The sequence below is a fragment of the Myxine glutinosa genome, chromosome 9 (assembly GCF_964187855.1).
Source record: "Myxine glutinosa chromosome 9, kmMyxGlut1.1, whole genome shotgun sequence".
Lineage (NCBI taxonomy): Eukaryota > Metazoa > Chordata > Myxini > Myxiniformes > Myxinidae > Myxine > Myxine glutinosa.
This window is the reverse complement of record NC_136269.1, coordinates 139,452,657-139,473,176: the sequence shown is the minus strand read 5'-3', so window position 1 is coordinate 139,473,176 and position 20,520 is coordinate 139,452,657. Positions and strand designations below refer to the sequence as shown.

The 20,520-nt window shown below is 49.2% G+C and overlaps 1 protein-coding gene across 1 annotated transcript in view; it reads left to right on the top strand.

Moving 5' to 3' along the window:
* LOC137434857 (maestro heat-like repeat-containing protein family member 1) overlaps positions 1-20,520 on the top strand; it is a 109,164-nt gene that overhangs the window by 31,693 nt on the left and 56,951 nt on the right. Inside the window, exons 9-18 of the mRNA XM_078785140.1 lie at positions 4,345-4,426; positions 6,418-6,531; positions 6,803-6,876; positions 7,006-7,134; positions 8,286-8,393; positions 8,669-8,780; positions 8,881-8,921; positions 16,263-16,404; positions 16,705-16,760; positions 19,160-19,291. Coding sequence (XP_078641266.1) covers positions 4,345-4,426; positions 6,418-6,531; positions 6,803-6,876; positions 7,006-7,134; positions 8,286-8,393; positions 8,669-8,780; positions 8,881-8,921; positions 16,263-16,404; positions 16,705-16,760; positions 19,160-19,291 — 990 coding nt within the window. The remainder of the gene's footprint in view (positions 1-4,344; positions 4,427-6,417; positions 6,532-6,802; positions 6,877-7,005; positions 7,135-8,285; positions 8,394-8,668; positions 8,781-8,880; positions 8,922-16,262; positions 16,405-16,704; positions 16,761-19,159; positions 19,292-20,520) is intronic.

Genomic DNA, 20,520 nt, shown 5'->3' with positions numbered 1-20,520 from the left:
GACAAAAGGTCTGAACATGAATATCGGAAAGACGAAGGTGATGGCAAATGGTAAAGCATGTGGTGAGGTGGAAAGAACTGGGAAGTGGCCATGTGCTGTGTGCAGGAAGGGTGTCGGAGTGAACTCCATTCAATGTACAATGTGCGCTGAGTGGGTTCATCAAAAATGTAGTGGTCTGAGAGGGTCATTAACCAGTGTGGCAGCTACATTCAAATGTAAGGTGTGCACAGAGGGAGCTGCAGATGGAGGAAATGTTGAGTTGGATCTTGGAGACGGCGTGAAGCTGGAAGGTGTGAAAACATTTTGCTACCTCGGAGACATGCTGAATGGAGAAGGTGGATCAGACTCGGCAACGGTTGCTAGAGTGAGATGTGCATGGAAGAAGTTTCGGGAACTGAGTGGCATGTTGATGAGGAGGGGAGTGTCGTTGAAGCTGAAGGGAAAGGTGTATGCTGCATGTGTGTGAAGTGTTATGATTTATGGGAGCGAGACATGGGTCATGAATGTAGAGCAGCAACGAAGGCTGGAAAGGGTGGAAATGCGAATGCTTCGGTGGATGTGCGGAGTATCGTTGAGAGAGAGGAAGACAAATGATGAATTGCGAAAGATGATGGGAATAGAGCCTGTGATTGATGCTGTGAAGAGGAACAGGTTGAGATGGTTTGGTCATGTGTTGAGGAAGGATGAAAATGACTGGTTGAGAAGAGTGATGGAAATGAATGTAGAAGGAAGTAGAGGACGGGGAAGACCGTGAAAGACTTGGCTAAAGATGGTGGAAGAAGAAATGCGGGCAAGGGGGTTAACAAGGAGAGATGCAGAAAATAGGGCAAAATGGAGAAGATTGTCATGGGGACCGCAAGGCTAACCCCCGCTCTAGCCGGGAAAATGGCCTTAAAATGCATGTTGTTGTGTTGTTGTTGGTGGTGAGTTAGATGTAAGCCGTGTGTGAATTTGACTGGTTGGTGAGTTAGGTGTAAGACGTGTGTGAATTTGACTGGTTGGTGAGTAAGATGTAAGACGTAAGACGTGTGTGAATTTGACTGATTGGTGAGTTATATGTAAGACGTGTGTGAATTTGACTGGTTGGTGAGTAAGATGTAAGACGTGTGTGAATTTGACTGATTGGTGAGTTATATGTAAGACGTGTGTGAATTTGACTGGTTGGTGAGATGTTAGACGTGTGTGAATTTTACTGGTTGGTGAGTAAGATGTAAGACGTGTGTGAATTTGACTGATTGGTGAGTTATATGTAAGACGTGTGTGAATTTGACTGGTTGGTGAGATGTGAGACGTGTGTGAATTTGACTGGTTGGTGAGTAAGATGTAAGACGTGTGTGAATTTGACTGGTTGGTGAGTTATATGTAAGACGTGTGTGAATTTGACTGGTTGGTGAGTAAGATGTAAGACGTGTGTGAATTTGACTGATTGGTGAGTTATATGTAAGACGTGTGTGAATTTGACTGGTTGGTGAGTAAGATGTAAGACGTGTGTGAATTTGACTGATTGGTGAGTTATATGTAAGACGTGTGTGAATTTGACTGGTTGGTGAGTAAGATGTTAGACGTGTGTGAATTTGACTGGTTGGTGAGTAAGATGTAAGATGTGTGTGAATTTGACTGGTTGGTGAGTAAGATGTAAGACGTGTGTGAATTTTACTGGTTGGTGAGTTAGATGTAAGACGTGTGTGAATTTTCCTGGTTGGTGAGATGTTAGACGTGTGTGAATTTTACTGGTTGGTAAGATGTAAGACGTGTGCGAATTTGACTGGTTGGTGAGTAAGATGTAAGATGTGTGTGAATTTGACTGGTTGGTGAGTAAGATGTTAGACGTGTGTGAATTTTACTGGTTGGTAAGATGTAAGACGTGTGTGAATTTGACTGGTTGGTGAGTAAGATGTAAGATGTGTGTGAATTTGACTGGTTGGTGAGTAAGATGTAAGACGTGTGTGAATTTTACTGGTTGGTGAGTTAGATGTAAGACGTGTGTGAATTTGACTGGTTGGTGAGTAAGATGTTAGACGTGTGTGAATTTGACTGGTTGGTGAGTTAGATGTAAGACGTGTGTGAATTTGACTGGTTGGTGAGATGTAAGACGTGTGTGAATTTGACTGGTTGGTGAGTAAGATGTTAGACGTGTGTGAATTTGACTGGTTGGTGAGTAAGATGTTAGACGTGTGTGGATTTGACTGGTTGGTGAGATGTAAGACGTGTGTGAATTTGACTGGTTGGTGAGTAAGATGTTAGACGTGTGTGAATTTGACTGGTTGGTGAGTAAGATGTTAGACGTGTGTGGATTTGACTGGTTGGTGAGTAAGATGTAAGACGTGTGTGAATTTGACTGGTTGGTGAGTAAGATGTTAGACGTGTGTGGATTTGACTGGTTGGTGAGTAAGATGTAAGACGTGTGTGAATTTTACTGGTTGGTGAGTTAGATGTAAGACGTGTGTGAATTTTACTGGTTGGTAAGATGTAAGACGTGTGCGAATTTGACTGGTTGGTGAGTAAGATGTAAGACGTGTGTGAATTTGACTGGTTGGTGAGTAAGATGTTAGACGTGTGTGAATTTGACTGGTTGGTGAGTAAGATGTTAGACGTGTGTGAATTTGACTGGTTGGTGAGTTAGATGTAAGACGTGTGTGAATTTGACTGGTTGGTGAGTAAGATGTTAGACGTGTGTGAATTTGACTGGTTGGTGAGTAAGATGTTAGACGTGTGTGGATTTGACTGGTTGGTGAGTAAGATGTAAGACGTGTGTGAATTTGACTGGTTGGTGAGTAAGATGTTAGACGTGTGTGGATTTGACTGGTTGGTGAGTAAGATGTAAGACGTGTGTGAATTTTACTGGTTGGTGAGTTAGATGTAAGACGTGTGTGAATTTTACTGGTTGGTAAGATGTAAGACGTGTGCGAATTTGACTGGTTGGTGAGTAAGATGTAAGACGTGTGTGAATTTGACTGGTTGGTGAGTAAGATGTTAGACGTGTGTGAATTTGACTGGTTGGTGAGTAAGATGTTAGACGTGTGTGAATTTGACTGGTTGGTGAGTAAGATGTAAGACGTGTGTGAATTTGACTGGTTGGTGAGTTAGATGTAAGACGTGTGTGAATTTTACTGGTTGGTGAGTTAGATGTAAGACGTGTGTGAATTTTACTGGTTGGTAAGATGTAAGACGTGTGCGAATTTGACTGGTTGGTGAGTAAGATGTAAGACGTGTGTGAATTTGACTGGTTGGTGAGTAAGATGTTAGACGTGTGTGAATTTGACTGGTTGGTGAGTAAGATGTTAGACGTGTGTGAATTTGACTGGTTGGTGAGTTAGATGTAAGACGTGTGTGAATTTGACTGGTTGGTGAGTAAGATGTTAGACGTGTGTGAATTTGACTGGTTGGTGAGTAAGATGTTAGACGTGTGTGGATTTGACTGGTTGGTGAGTAAGATGTAAGACGTGTGTGAATTTGACTGGTTGGTGAGTAAGATGTTAGACGTGTGTGGATTTGACTGGTTGGTGAGTAAGATGTAAGACGTGTGTGAATTTTACTGGTTGGTGAGTTAGATGTAAGACGTGTGTGAATTTTACTGGTTGGTAAGATGTAAGACGTGTGTGAATTTTACTGGTTGGTAAGATGTAAGACGTGTGTGAATTTGACTGGTTGGTGAGTAAGATGTTAGACGTGTGTGAATTTGACTGGTTGGTGAGTAAGATGTTAGACGTGTGTGAATTTGACTGGTTGGTGAGTAAGATGTAAGACGTGTGTGAATTTGACTGGTTGGTGAGTAAGATGTAAGACGTGTGTGAATTTTACTGGTTGGTGAGTTAGATGTAAGACGTGTGTGAATTTTCCTGGTTGGTGAGTTAGATGTAAGACGTGTGTGGATTTTACTGGTTGGTGAGTTAGATGTAAGACGTGTGTGAATTTGACTGGTTGGTGAGTTAGATGTAAGATGTGTGTGAATTTTCCTGGTTGGTGAGTTAGATGTAAGACGTGTGTGGATTTTCCTGGTTGGTGAGTTAGATGTAAGACGTGTGTGGATTTTACTGGTTGGTGAGTTAGATGTAAGATGTGTGTGAATTTGACTGGTTGGTGAGTTAGATGTAAGATGTGTGTGAATTTGACTGGTTGGTGAGTTAGATGTAAGACGTGTGTGAATTTGACTGGTTGGTGAGTTAGATGTAAGACGTGTGTGAATTTGACTGTTTGGTGAGCAAGATGTAAGCCGTGTGTGAATTTGACTGTTTGGTGAGTTAGACATAAGATGTGTGTGAATTTGATTGGTTGATGAGTGAGGTAGTGCACTATTTGTGTGGATGATGAGGTCACGATGTGATGATGTGAATTTGTGTGCAGGTGTGCAGCAGTCCTGTGGATTTCTCAAATCTCCAAGCTATGAAAGTCCACAATGAGGTGTTGAGGTGTTTCACTGCGATAGGTAATCTGTTAAACTTGGGGGATTTGGGGGTTTTGTAACATTTTGTGTGCACACCCTCGGTTACATTTGCAAACAATCATTGTACATGGGTAAATATCATTTCATGGTGCGCACGAATATTGAGCCTCTAAACTCTAAAGGTTCGACAGTTGTTGTGTTGTCAGTAACCTCATCCTGGTTAAACTTCCAAAATCCAGGCCGATTATGGAATTATTAACTTGTATTAATTATGGATTATAGATTGTACACCTTAACTCTGTTATTTTTTGCTTTTCCCGTCTATAGAATGACCTTCCAGAGTCTGTTCTGTCTCAATCCTCCCTCCAAGGCTTCATGCAGGCAGTGCATGGCCCCCTCTTGTCATCCCCAATTCTGTCCCGTTATCTTTATTACCCCCATTAGCCCCCCCCCATATCGAACCATATTACTTGCCAGTTTGTGTTTCCTCGCCTTTCTCTCACCCTTGCTCTTCCTCGCTCTTTCTCTCACCCTTGCTCTTCCTCGCTCTTTCTCTCACCCTTGCTCTTCCTATCTCTTTCTCTCACCCTTGCTCTCTCTCTCTTGCTCTCTATCTCTCCATATCTCCTTTTCTTTCTCTCTCCTTTCCTGTTAATTTATCCCCTTCCCAGTTGTGCCCAAAAAACATTGCCTCAAACAGGGAACCATGATTGTCATGGGGCCCGCAAGGCTAACCCCCGCTCTAGCGGGGAAAAATGGCCTTAAAACGATCATTCATATTCATTCATATTCCAGTTGTGCCCAATATGGGACTTTCAAAATGAGGTATCAATGCTAATGAGGCCTTTCACGCATGTGTGCGTTTTCAGTGAGTTGCTTCGACGAACTGGTGCACTTTTAACCTGTTTTGCGAGAGTGAAATCTGTAAGCGAAAGTCTTTTTAACAAATTTTCAAAATTTAAACGAAGGAGTGGCAAATAAAAAGGTTAACTATAATTGTTACAAGTGTTCCTGGATGCAAATCGGACACACGGAAATTCAAGAAATATACGTGGATGGATCCGATGTGTCGAGTTCGTACCATTTCCTGATAGTACAAGTGAGTGGCCGCAGTGGATCTCTCTCACACACACACACGCACGCATGCATGCACGCACGCACGCACACACACACACACACACACACACACACACCCCCCCTTTTACCAATAGATGCAAAAATCTAGTATAAATTTATCTTGTGATCCCGGAACCAAACAAGCAATATATTTCTAACATCCCTCAAACCTGCCCCCCCCCTCCCCCACTCCCCCAACATGTTTAATAGTAAATATAATTTTAGAAGTGCATTTCAAACTTATCCATTCAAACTTACACATGCCCCAGATATGGCCTTCCCATCAGTGTTCAGGAGCATCCATCCAATCCAGATACATACGCTTTGTGTATTTTCACGTTGCGATGTCCTTTGTTGAAGAGTTTGTTACCATTACTTGGTAATGATGCACAGCATCATATTTCCAACTGCAGATGCCCATTAAATAAATCACCAATCTGTGTCTAGTATTCCCACACTCCCACAAGGTTCAAAGGCCATTCACTGGTTGAGATCCGCCGGGGGCTTTGGTAGCACATGCCCATCTACTCGGGCCTTGCCGCTCTACCGAGTGACATTCTAGTTAATACAGGGAATGGTTTCCCCAAAAAAGGTAGTGGCAGTATAAATATCAGATACATTTTAACTGAGATTAGATAGGTACCCATAAGTATTGTGGATGGAGGGTTAGCTGGATGAATCTCGATGATTGGATATTGTTAATTCCTCATCATACAATCCTCTCCATCCATAGAAAAGATAAGGAATGAACACGCCGTGGTGGTGTCCCTTTGGCGTTCCCCTATTCACCTTCCACCCCACCAGTGAAATTGAGTAGATAGACTAATAGATTGAACTGGTGGTGTTGATAAAGCACAGGCATGATTGTCCAAATGGGTTTCTGTGTCCAAGTTCCTTCTATTTCCTTGTGGTTCTAGGAGAGCTGGCTCCAGAACATTTGATGTTGTTGATGCAGCAGCGAGTCGAAAGCGGCGGAGAGCGTTCACGTGTCGGCAGTTTACTTGTACTACGACACCTCATTAACTCTGCTGGTATTGTACTTTTCCTATTTATTCACTTTGTATCCGACAGTAATTATATCCTCAGTCGTAAGCAGAGATTGTCTATTTGTGTCGATTGGGGTTATGAGGGTTAGTACCTGGACAACCCCATTAAAACCACAGAATGTGTTCATGACCAATATTAGTGTGGCTTCATGACTTCACTACCTTTTGATGGACCATCACACTCGGAGCTGTACTTGTACGAGCGGTGTGCCTGGTCACAGTGTTGTCACCTTATTGTGAACGTACCTGCTTTCAGGATCAACTTTTGATTCAAAGAAGGCGGAAATAATGATTGGGCTGAAACCTTTGACTCAAGACACCAGCCTCAAGGTGTGGTTGCTTTGTTGATGAGTAGGATGTTTTAATTAGTTGTGACATTTAATGGCAGGTGTCGGCATGGCTGTGCCTTTCTGGTATGAAAGCATGGCTTCCTTTGCCCGGTTGTTGTTGTTCCCCCAGGTGCGGCGAGCGTTGCTTCAGAGCATCGTGGCATTGGCCCATCACGGCTATCTCCACCTGGACGGAGGGCTGGATCTCGTGCAGTTTCTTGTCCGTCAGTGTGCATTCCAGCGAAGCTCTGTGCCGCAGGTGATTCGTCTGACTCTGATGACTGTTCAACGGGGGTTTAGCAGGAACACAAGTTGGCGTTTCGTTAAAATTATCCGCATTATGATATTCTAATTATTTATTAGTTCATTTTGTGTGCAGTCTGTGGATGCTGGTTTGCATCATTCCTGTGAGCGTAGCTGGCCTGCTGATGCAGTGCCCCCTGCTGGTTGGGGCAGGAATTTGGTATTTGTTCATGGTGCTGGCTAATACTCGCCTCCTCTTCGCGAAAAACACCATGGGATCTTTAACTAATGCCAGCAGAGAGGATGCCCGTTTAACGTCCGTCCGAGGGACGGCCCACACATTGATGAACCACCCTGCCTGTAAAACACCAGGATGGCAGTTTATAGCTTGGTCAGGATTCAAACCGAGGCTATCCACCTGTGAGGTGAGTGTGCGTACCTCTAGGCCATCCTACCAGCCCAATTATTTTATTAAAATCAAATTTTAACGGCTTCACAAAATGTGACCGACTCTCATTCCGACATGTTTTGTTCAATGGGGGAAGACCACGCTGGTTCTAGTATTGCTATAAAGCACGCATTGTTGGTAACTTTTTAAAAGTTGACTTTGCGGTGAAGTTCAGAGCATGCTTTGCTCTTCCTGATGATGTTAAAATATGGCCTGCATCTGTCATTGTTCAATTTGTTCATTGGCAGGGTGTGTCCCCATTGCTTTGCTTGAAATAAAGTTTAAAATGTTCAGTGGGTTTGAGATTGTATCAAACTTTGTATTTCAATGTCATGATGTCATCTGAACCAGACTCAGTGGTGCACTGGTTAGAGCGTCCGCCCCGAGTCTGGGAGGGCGGTCGTTCAAACCCCGGCCGAGACTTAAAAAAATTAAGTGGTGCATGCTGCTTCCTCGCTTGATTATCAGCATTTAAAATTATATAGCGCAGACAAACAATGCTAGGAAGGCAATGGCAAACCACCTAGTATAGTATAACCCTTGTCCAGAAACTACTTCGGCAGCACAAATGCTCTGTAAAGAGTACGTCAAAAAAAAGAAAAAAGGTGTCATCTGGTATGCCAGATTCCTCGATCATCGTGGCAGACTTCGATGCCATTCGTTCAGAATGTCAAAATTCCCTCAATCACTTTTTCCATCTTTCCTCTTTTTTTGCCCAGGTGAAGCCAAAGGGATCTGAAATGGATCATGATGGACAGGAAGCAATACGACTCCTCGCTTGCAGTGTTCTGCACGTGCTGACAACGACCGTTTCCAGGATTGAGGCGGTACCTTGTTCATTCTGTTGAGGGACGGAAACGGGAATAAAGGGAAGGTTGTGGATTATAAGAGAGCTAAGTGGAGTGAGAGGGGAGGAGAGGGAAGGGGAACAGGTGGGACATGCATAAAGATGGAATGGGGTAGTCAAAATATCACAATTTCTGTCTCGTTCGTATCTGAAAGGTTTCTGAGGTACATGTTGTGGATTACAAGGTAATTTAAGCTGCATAGATAGGCTCAGAATCCTTGCGTCAACTGATTGGATCGTATCTCTTCTCCAAAGGTGCTTTGGCCCTACCTGCTGGAGTTCATTTGTCTCCCCATCTACTCTGGTGCACTCGGTGCTGTATGCCACGCTTCCACGCACCTCGCAAATCAGAATCCCCTGGAAAATGGTATCTTCACCGTCAGAGTGTGGAACAGAACCACAGTGGTTCTCAGTTCATCAGACTCTACTATTGGATTGATTTTGTTTTTGTTTCTGCACTTTTGCAGGGAAAGTGCCAAAGCCTCACACACTCTTCATTCGCTTACTGGTAAGGACCGTTGGTGCCGGTGTCGACATTTTGTCTGTTTGATGGATTCTTTGTTTTTTGCAAGTTATTCGGCCTTTTGTCGAATTGATGCGCTCCTGGAATTGCACTTTCAAGTTCAATTCAATTCAATTCAAAGAAACATTTATTTCCATCGTTGCCAAAGTTGAGTCAAACAAAAATATACAAAAGTAATACTTCGGAACTTTAACTCAGAAGGATACAATCAAGATAATATATAGGGAAGAAAATATGGTGGCATCATATTCGGAAGCCGAGGCTTGTATTGATATGCCTGTGGACTAACAATATAAATGACAAACGATAAATTAGATCAAGATACCGAATGGTTAAAAAATGAAGGAAAAATTGTCAAAAATACGATGAATAAGAATAACAAGAGTAAACAAATAAAGAATGAAATAACAATAAGGCAAGACTTGCAAAAGTGAATAAGAAATCAACGTGTAGAAAGGAAACTAACAATATAATACGAGATCAAATTGTGTTTATAGGAAGATTTAAACGACTCACAGCCGACTGGGCCTTCCCTGCTCCATCAATACTATTCCAAAGACGTGGCCCAAAATAACGTAGTGAAGGAGCTGGGCTCCAACGCGAGTTGAAAGAATTGACGCGACCAAAGATGGAAATTCGTCCGAGTAGGTTTAATAAATGTATCACACTCGGGTACTCTGAAAAGCCCGTTTATCGGGCAGCAATATATATACACATTTATGTCGGGAAGTTTGCCCGGCAAAAGCTATACTGGGCATGCCCGGGTATCAAGGGCGAGCCTTGGAAAGGCGAGTCTGGACCTGCCCGGGCGTGTTTGGCTGCGGCCTGGCAAGTCGAGGCTGGGCGTGCCCGGGCGCTCTGGACGAGCACTGGAAAGGCGATAGCGGGCATGCCCGGACGCTCTGGGCGAGCCCTGGAAAGGCGATAGCGGGCATGCCCGGACGCTCTGGGCGAGCCCTGGAAAGGCGATAGCGGGCATGCCCGGACGCTCTGGGCGAGCCCTGGAAAGGCGATAGCGGGCATGCCCGGACGCTCTGGGCGAGCCCTGGAAAGGCGATAGCGGGCATGCCCAGACGCTCTGGGCGAGCCCTGGAAAGGCGAGAGCGGGCGTGCCCGGGAGGTTCGGGCGTGCCCGGGAACAGTGAGTCCGGGCGTGCCCGGGAGAGGCGCGTCTGGCCGTGTTCTGGCCGGTGCAAGGCGATTGTGTGCATCCAGCGGTAACCACTACACACGCCCCTCCAGAATCGACCTGCACCGGCAGGGTCAATTTAAGGGGGGTCCGGATGACCCGGCTGAAGCGACCCCTGGAGGGTCGTGGGGAGGGGTCCGACGTGGTGGTGGGTGGTCGAGCGGGGGGAACTGTGGACGGGGGGCGGCCTCACCGCGGAGGAAGGGCCAACCGTGGTGGTCGGTCGACGTCCATGTGCGCCGGTTTGAGGCGGTCCACAGAAATCCGGTCCGGCCGGCCGCCGAAGTCGACGATGAAAGACTTGTCGCCCCGTCGCAGGACCCGGAAGGGCCCGTCGTACGGCGGCCGGAGTGGCCCCCGGTGCGCGTCATGACGCACAAAGACGTACTCCGCTGTGCGAAGCGCCGGGGGGACGTAGGACTGGGGGCCACCGTGGCGGGACGTCGGCACGGGGGCAAATCGTCGGGCGGCCTCCTGGAGGTCCGAGCGCTGGCGAGCGGCGGACCAGGGACTGGTAGCGTCGGGCACGAATTCGCCCGGGACGCGGAGCGGCTGGCCGTAGACGAGCTCGGCGGCGGACGCCTGGAGGTCTTCCTTGGGGGCCGTGCGAAGGCCCAAAAGGACCCACGGCAGCCGGTCGGCCCAACCGTCGTCCTGAAGGCCGGCCATGAGTGCGGCCTTCATGGAGCGGTGAAACCGCTCGCACAACCCATTGGCTTGGGGGTGGTAGGCCGTGGTGCGGTGCAGCATGACCCCCAACGAACGGGCGACCGCGCCCCAAAGCTCAGACGTGAACTGTGGGCCGCGGTCGGACGAGATGTCCGCTGGTGCGCCGAAGCGCGCGACCCAGGTGGCGATGAACGCCTGCGCCACGTCGGCGGTGGTGGTGGAGGTGAGGGGCACGGCCTCCGGCCACCTGGTGGTCCTGTCCACCATGGTGAGCAGGTGGGTGAACACCCGCGAGGGGGGCAGGGGACCCACCAGGTCCACGTGGACGTGGTCGAAACGCCGTTCAGGCACGGCGAAAGGTGCCAGCAGGGCCTGGGTGTGGCGGTGGACCTTGGCTCGCTGGCAGGCCGTGCAGGCGTTGGCCCAGTCGCGGATGTTTCGTCGAAGGCCATGCCAGACGAAACGCGCCGACACCAGCTTCTGAGAAGCTTTCCGGCCCGGGTGAGAAAGGCCGTGGATGGAGGCGAAGATGCGGCGCTGCCAGGAAACGGGCACGATGGGGCGAGGCTGGCCCTGGGAGACGTCGCAGAGCAGGATGGTGCCCGCGAAGGGGATGTCGGCCAGGCGGAGGCCCGTGTCCGCCGCGCGGAGTGCCTGCACCGAGGCGTTGGTGGTCTGGTCGGCCGCCATGAGCGTGAAGTCCACGCCGAGGTGGACCGCGTTCGCGCTGGCCCGCGAAAGGCAGTCGGCCATGGCGTTGTCTTTGCCGGCGACGTGCTGGATGTCCGTGGTGAACTCCGACACGGCGGAGAGGTGGCGCTGCTGGCGGGCCGACCACGGCTCCGTGACCTTAGCCATTGCGTAGACAAACGGCTTGTGGTCGACGAAAGCCGTGAACGGGCGGCCCTCCAGGAGGTGTCGGAAATGGCGAACGGCCAGGAATAGCCCGAGCAGCTCGCGGTCGAACGTGCTGTAGTTTAACTCGTTCGGCCGGAGTTGCCGGCTGAAAAAAGCGAGTGGCTGCCAAACCCCGTCCACCTATTGCTCATGGACAGCGCCCACCGCGTAGTTGGAGGCGTCCGTAGTGAGGGCGATGGGCGCGTTGAGCACCGGGTGAGCCAGCAGCGTTGCGTCGGCGAGGGCCCGTTTGGCGCTGGCGAAGGCCGCGTCCATGGCCACGGACCAAACAATGTCATGCTTGGCCGGCTTGCCCCGGAGGGCCTCGTAAAGGGGCCGCATGAGCTGAGCAGCGCGGGGCACGAATCGGTGATAAAAATTCACCATGCCGAGGAACTCTTGGAGGGCCTTGATGGAACGGGGACGCGGGAACGTGGTGATGGCCTCGACCTTGGTCGGCAGCGGCACGGCCCCGGTCTTGGTGATGCGGTGGCCCAAAAAGTCAACGGTCGTCGCGCCGAAGTGGCATTTGACCGGGTTGACAATTAAGCCGTGCTCGCTGAGGCGACCGAACAGTGTTCGGAGGTGGAGGAGGTGCTCGGCGCGGGATGTGCTGGCGACGAGGATGTCATCCAGATAGACGAAAAGAAACGGCAGGTCGCGCAGCACGCCGTCCATCAAGCGCTGGAACGCCTGGGCGCGTTCTTGAGGCCAAACGGCATCCGCAAAAATTCGAACAGGCCGAACGGCGTGATGACGGCCGTCTTCGGGACGTCGGCCGCCCGGACAGGTACCTGGTGGTAGCCCCGTATCAGGTCAATTTTCGAAAAGATGACCCGTCCCGCCAAACGGGCGGAAAAGTCCTGAATATGCGGGATCGGGTACCTGTCGGGGGTGGTAGCGTCATTGAGACGGCGGTAGTCGCCACACGGGCGCCATCCACCCCCCGGCTTTGGCACGATGTGCAGTGGCGAGGCCCACGCGCTAACGGAGCGCCGCACGATGCCGAGGTGCTCCAACGCGTCGAATTCGGCCTTCGCCACGGCGAGCTTGGCTGGGTCGAGGCGGCGGGCCCTGGCGTAGACCGGCGGGCCCGTAGTGGGTATGTGGTGCTCGATCCCGTGCCGCACCGCGACGGCCGAAAACGTCGGCCGCGTGAGGGCCGGGAATTCCACGAGCAGGCGAGCGAACTCGTTCGTTGCCGGGAGGGCGCACGCCAGTTCGGTCGGCGCGGAGCTGCTCATTGTGCACGCCAGGGAGCTGAAGGTCTCGGCGTGGACAAGGCGACGTCGTTTGACGTCGACCAGCAGCCCGTGCGCGCAGAGGAAGTCGGCGCCCAGCAAAGCCACGGGGACGCTGGCGGTAACAAAAGTCCATTGAAAGCGCTGGCTGCCGAAGCAGAGGGTGACGACGCGTGGGCCGAAAGTGCGTATGGCCGAGCCATTAGCAGCGACCAAAGAGGGGCCGCAAACTGCGTCCAGCCTGTCCTGCTCGGAGGCGGGTATGACGCTCAGTTGGGCGCCGGTGTCGCACAGGAAACGCCGCCCAGACGCTTTGTCCCGAATAAACAGCAAGTTGCCCGAGTGGCCGGCGCTCATGGCTGGGAATGAACGCCGGCCCGGCCGTTTCCCGACCTGCCGAAAGTGCACGGGGGCCGGCACGTTCGAGCCTTGTGTCCGAACCTGGCGTGGTAATAACACCACGCCCGGTCAGGTGGAGGCCCCTGCCGTCGTGTCGGAAGCGGGCGGTGCGGCATGGCGGCCGCCAGTTGCACCGGCAGTTCGGCCTCCAACCGCGCAGGGCGCTCGGGCGTCGTGGGCGTCGCCTCAGACGGCGGCGGGCTCCAGGTAACCGCGCCGATGTGCTGGCCCGCCGAGGAGATCTTATCGGCTTCCCTGGCGAGGGCGCGGGAATCCGTGATCAACGTGCCAGCCAGGGCGAGGCGTACCGGGTGAGGCAGCTGGCGAAGGAACAGCTCGCGGAACAGAAAATCCGGAGAGTGCTCACCGAGCAACGAGAGCATATAGTCCATGCGCTCGGACGGGCGCGTGTCGCCGAGCTCAGGCAGGTCAAGCAGGCGCCGTGCGCGTGCTGCCGGTGAGAGGGCGAAAGCGTCGAGGAGGAGTGTCTTCAGCGCGTCGTATTTGTCAGCAGCCGGCGGGTGCTGGAGGAGGCTCAAGGCGCGGGCCGCGGTGGCGGAACCGAGCGCCGCCACAACATGGTGGAAGCGGGTGTCGTCCGCGGTGATGCCTCGCAGGGCGAACTGAGAGTCCGCCTGAGCGAACCAAACAACCGCGTGAGCCTCCCAGAAGGTAGGCAGTTTAAGCGTCACTGCCGTATCCATGTCGGTAGGTCACCAATGAAGGAGCTGGGCTCCAACGCGAGTTGAAAGAATTGACGCGACCAAAGATGGAAATTCGTCCGAGTAGGTTTAATAAATGTATCACACTCGGGTACTCTGAAAAGCCCGTTTATCGGGCAGCAATATATATACACATTTATGTCGGGAAGTTTGCCCGGCAAAAGCTATACCGGGCATGCCCGGGTATCAAGGGCGCGCCTTGGAAAGGCGAGTCTGGACCTGCCCGGGCGTGTTTGGCTGCGGCCTGGCAAGTCGAGGCTGGGCGTGCCCGGGCGCTCTGGACGAGCACTGGAAAGGCGATAGCGGGCATGCCCGGACGCTCTGGGCGAGCCCTGGAAAGGCGATAGCGGGCATGCCCGGACGCTCTGGGCGAGCCCTGGAAAGGCGATAGCGGGCATGTCCGGACGCTCTGGGCGAGCCCTGGAAAGGCGATAGCGGGCATGCCCGGACGCTCTGGGCGAGCCCTGGAAAGGCGAGAGCGGGCATGCCCGGGAAAGACGAGACCGGGCGTGCCCGGGAGGTTCGGGCGTGCCCGGGAACAGTGAGTCTGGGCATGCCCGGGAGAGGCGCGTCTGGCCGTGTTCTGGCCGGTGCAAGGCGATTGTGTGCATACAGCGGTAACCGCTACAGTAGAATACTAATGGAGTAAGATGTACGAGTAAAAGGTAGGAATAAGTTATGTTGTGATCCGGTGAAATGAGAGTGGATATCATGGACAACTGTAAAGTAAGATGCAAAAACTTGTGGAAGAAGTTTGTTAATATGTTTGTACATGAATATCCCTGTATGTAATTTATGAATGCCAAAAAGTGTCATTATGTTGAGTTTGGTAAAAAAAAAAAAAAAGGTGCAGTGTGGTCATGTGGATGAGAGAGGGTGCAGATCCTTATAGTGCGCTTTTGAATAACTGAGAGTGAGTGTAGCTGATTGTAACTGGAGCGTGCCCAGACAATGTTACAATAGTTCAGGTAAGGGAGGATTCAGGTGTTATAAAAAAAAAAGAATGAATGATCGTTTTAAGGCCATTTTCCCCGCTAGAGCAGGGGTTAGCCTTGCGGGCCCCATGACAATCATGGTTCCCTGTTTGAGGCAATGTTTTTATGGCCGGATGCCCTTCCTGACGCCAACCCTTGGTCACGCTCTTACGATGCGCAGGGATACGGTGTACCTATTCTAAACCGGGGTACACACTGGGATCATTCATCCCAGCAAGCTGGTACTCGATTAGCCGACCTCGGAAGGATGACAGACTGAGTCAACCCCCCTGGCGTTAATTCAGTGATCGACTGGGATTCGAACCCAGGATCCTAGGATCCCAAGCCGGCACCTTAACCGCTAAGCCAACACCAGGCTAGGAGGGTTATTGTAGACTGGCAGTATTTCATTCGTGATATGTGTGCTCAATATGTCATTGATCATCCAGTTCAATTGGGTGGACCGAATAGAACTGTGGAAATCGATGAGAGTAAGTATATGCATCGAAAGTACAGGATTCAGGTGTTATACAGGGAGAATAAAATATAAGGAGGAAGGAAGGTATGAAGTTTAGACAGAACGCTCGTGTTTCAAGAAATAATCTTCGGAGGTCATGTCAGCTAAAAATGTGAGACTTGAGAACAGCTGAAAAGGGATTTAAATCAAACTTGGTACAAGTATGTATAATGATGTAATAATAGTGATGGAGGCATATCAGTGGTCGTCGGGACATCGAAGAGTGTCGTTCTAGTTTAAAATTGCTCTATAGTGCCTAAGCCTTTGTAGCTGCGTGAAAGGTAATATTAAATGATCCGCGACCCCATTCCTTAGACTCTTAGAGGTTGCAGGGAAGTGTTTTAAGCCCTACAAGAAATAGAAAAACCAATTTGATTTCTTCAAAATGCCAACATTATTATAACAACAGCGGGGTACCCCTGCTAGTAACGGATAAAATATAAACACCCGTTTGCTGATGTCCAGAGCAACGTGTTCCCTTCGCAGACATTTATTCACGTCGCTCATGCCTGGATAATTACAAATCCTTAAATGGGAATGCATTACCACTGGTAATGTACATGGGTGGTTGATTTTAGGATTTCAGACAGATTTTGTGTTATCGTTGTGCGATGTGGTTGTTCTACATGTAATGAAATCGTTTTGTGGTCGATATGCAAGATCTTATATAGGCCTATTGTTTCTTCGTTGGGACATTTGTCATTTTCTGCACCTACAGGTGGAATCAGCTTTACCCAGGGTGGGCGGGGACTGCTCCATCGGGGCTCTACGCCTAATGCTATCCCTCGCACCTTCACTGCACCAACGCCTGCCGGAACTTTGGCAAGATACCATGCCCAATCTCATCTCCACCCTCGAAGGTGACTACGCATGCTCTGTTCTTGAAGAAAAGGTCTCCTTTGAATCTCCGTTAAATCTCGAGTCCATCGGTGACTTTCTGAGCCGGCTCAATGAGTGGGCCTCATCTAAATGCTGGCATTGAAAGTTTCACAAGTTAAATTATTGGCATTCTTTGCGGACCCAGTGGACCGATGATGTTGTAGAACCTAAATCTTTCATGTAGAACCAATGTTGAAATCTGGTGGTGGTTTCAGTCAGATGGGGCCTCTTGTTAGTACAGACACTTGTGTTTTATTTATTTTATTGTGTGCTTTGTGCAGGTGTCGATATGTCAGCATGGACACAGCAACATGAATGGGAAGATGGTTTATTAAAGGTAAAGGTTTGGCCTCCTCAGGATTCCGCAACGCACGCTCACACTTGCTCTGTGATTCAGATCCCATTATTATTCAATCCTGATGTTACGGTATGATAAAGGGGCGAGCTCCGAGTGGAATGCACGACAGGTAGCTCGTTTGTTGTAATGTGGCTAAAGATTTCGGACCCTGCACCATGCAGTACTTGCCTGCGGGGACCTTCACCACAGCTATTTGTTCTTCAACTTTGAAGTTCATCTTTTCTCGCTCATACCTACACAAAATAGCTTTTGGGAATGCATGCACAAAAGTTTGCAACCTCTCAGGTGAAAGGTTGAAACCGAAGGTCTGTTCTCAATAGTCGTGCACACTGGTCCACCAGAGGGACGCGCGAGGGAGTTTTGGGGTGTAAACTCCATTATCAATCTTTTCAGTAAAATGTTGTACAGATTGTTGTTCTCTGTAATCTTAAGTTGCCACTATGACATTAATTGTCCACTGTGACTCTTCTTTGGAAGCTTGGTCCAGCTCATTGTTGTCTACAGCTGACATCTTTGTCATTGTTGTCACTGATGACAGCACAGCAGGTCACTTGGACATGGTCCAACATGATTGTGTAGAGTTGGCACATTTGCATTTTGAGTTGTCTCGTTTGGGTTTGATTCCAAACCCGACCCTAAACTGTTGGGTGGTGCTTCACAGGTAGGTTTGCTGTCCTTTGAATGAACGTTAATCTGGGAAACTCTGTTAGCATTATCTGTTGGATTTTGAAAATCTTTTGCTGTTTTTTGACAAAGAACTGGTGCATCGTCACCAAATTCCAAATTCCTGCTTCAATATGAAGGGGCATTACGTAAGTGAAATTGATGCAACCAGCAAGTCAAAATCCCAATTGAATCCATGTCTGTTGCATATTCGCTCGTGGCAACTGTGACATAGGCCTTGTACTCGCAAGGTAGTCTTGATCGGTATAACGCCGAGGACACTCGAGCTGCTTGACAATTCCTGCTGGTGCTGATAATGGCCAAGCATACACCATGTTTGTTCACCACTGCTAGGTTTTGCTTTATTTACAGGGTGTTTCAAAAAGAGTGATGCAACTTTAAACGTTTATTTAAAAAGAAACAGAAACCTCAGGAACGTGAACCAAACATTTATTGAAAGCTTCTGACATGGTGTTTTCTATCACTGATTGCTATTGCAGTAAGTCACTGCTCGAGTTAGTGAGAGCCCAAGGTCTGAAATTGGAATTTACGCAAAATCCTTGTAATTGACGTTCTCGATATGTGCCCCTCATTCAGACAGGCATTGATCCTTACTCCAAAGTTCTGTCCAACTTTCCTGTAGGTCTCATGTTGCACTGCCTGGAGGAGGTAGTCTGACACCTCCTGCTTCAGATCACTCAGTGTGGCAGAATGGTTGACGTAGACAGGGCGGTACCCAGGGCAACGAGGCAGTTTCTGAAGAGCTGCTGCAGGAAGGTGATGGTGTCACTAGCTGTATGCGGGGGTGCACCATCCTGCATAAACCAGGTCATGCTGAGCTGGTTTGGGGTGACCTTTTGGGCTAGATCATTATGGAACGTCTGGAGCACGGCCCGGTAGCACTCGCCGTTTATCGTCACCGTCCTGCTGTTGTTATTCTCAAACCAGTAAGGCCCGAGCATTCCCCATCTGGCATTGAAGGCGCAGAAGCATGTGACATGTACTATACACCGCAACACACAATCCCCTTGGTGGGGAACACCCCCTTGGGTTGGGGGAAGGAAGTTAAATCGCAACATCCTCCATCGTGTGGCCTTTAGACTCCCTGCCAAGTTTGGTTGCGATTGGATAAGTAACGGCCACATGTATCTCGGTCTGACAGACACCAAATTGTGTATTTTAGCATGACTGTGTTATGCAAATGATAATATCATAAATTAGAGTTGCCCTTCCTCCCATCCCCACCCACCCTGTGTTAAAGAGTGCTTTGCTTGACATTGTCAGCTGCGGTCATTGAGGACTGGTAGTTTGGTTGGAATATCCCCAAAACATTAAATAAGTCCCTTCGCAGAAAGTACGAATCTCATTGGGGTCACATGAAAAGGTTTTGGGGTATTGTTATACCAATGGGTATATTCACGGCATGTACGTCTGAGGATGTTAACGTGTTGATGAGTGTGAGGTGCTGATTAATCGACGTTTATCATTTGAGCGTTACAATAGTGGGAGAATGAGATGAAGATGCACCAACTGTTGCCATATGAACAACCTACATGGTATTTCATTGTCATGTTCAACAAAATAACGAGACGCTACCAATTTGCCAGACTTTCATGACACCGGAGTTACCGTTCACCACGAGATGATGCCTGGGCATATTATGTTGCTCCTGGGAGTGGTTCCTCGGTATCAACGTTACTTTTTCTTCCAAACAGAATGTCATATCCAGGCTTAAATGGCTTTATGCACCTGACGCTCCTATCAACAAGACCGTTTTATCCCCTTCTCGGAGGTCCAATCTGGCGTTGACTCTTATGTCCCACCAATTGTGGCGTCTGACCTTCAGGGTAAGTGCTTCATCACCCATTTATGCTCCAGGAGTAGAAGGAAGGTCTCAGTTACCCATTCTGGAGAAACTCTCAAAATCCAGAATCACTGCTCCCATCCACTCTCAAAGACAATGTCTCAGATCATTCCCAATCCAGAATAATGATATTTTCTCTCCCCATTAACTCCCTCTTCCCCTGAAACCCACCTTCTTCCTTCCAGAGAGTTTGTTTCTGTATCCTTATTGTTCGTTCACCCCTTGTGTCCTCTCCTACCCCTCATCCTTCCCCACATCCCTTGTTTGTCCAAGTCTCCATCGATTTTTGTCACTCAACCCTGCTGTTTGGGTTCCCTCCTCTCTCTCACAACTGTTTATTTTGCTCTGTTGCGTCCTCATATGTTCTGTATTCTAGCTCTTCCATGAGCCTTGACTTTGTATACAAAAAAAGATACTTATCATGCACTGAGCCTAAACCTCCAAGAGCTAAGTTTTACCGTGGTTATTGACATTTCTATTCATGTTTGTTGGATCTCATGTTGGCTGCATTTTTGTTCATGCAGGCATGTCTTGAGTATGTAATTGATTGGTAGCTGATTGGTAGCATGGCCAAGGCTGATAGAAGAGCTATGACACAGAACAGATGAGGCCACAACATAACAAAGGGAACAGCAGGAGAAAGGGGAACACCAACAGCAGGGGGAAGGGGAGAGGGGGGGTTGGGGGGACCTGGGGGGGGACGGGACGTGTAGACAGATTTTATATATATATATATATATATATATTCGATCTGTTGATTCTGGGAGTGGAAGCTATTGTTTTGTTATTATAGTTGGTGTTCTTGCTGACTGGAGGTGTGGGTACGTACATATCCATTATCCAAATGTAGTTGCTGCATGTGGAGGCATATGTGCCACTGCTGGCCCACCTTTGTTGACCGTATCGAGGTTGAAGTGCCGAAACGGGATGATGCTGAGGACTTAAAATGAAGAACAGGTCAGTGTAGCACACTTGTGACCAGGTGGGTTTTGAAATTATATATCAGATGGAAGATGACCTTGGGTAAATGACAGGGTAAAAAAGGACAGAGAGAGGAAGTATAAGAGCAGCAGAGTGTATTTTTAGAACGCATGAGCTGATGCCGTCCGGTCGAAGTACAGAGTCAGAGTCGAGGGTTCACAGAAATGTTTCCACCTTCTCAAGTGCAAAACACAGAATTCAGGAGCAGTTGGGCACGACTGGGTAGGAGGT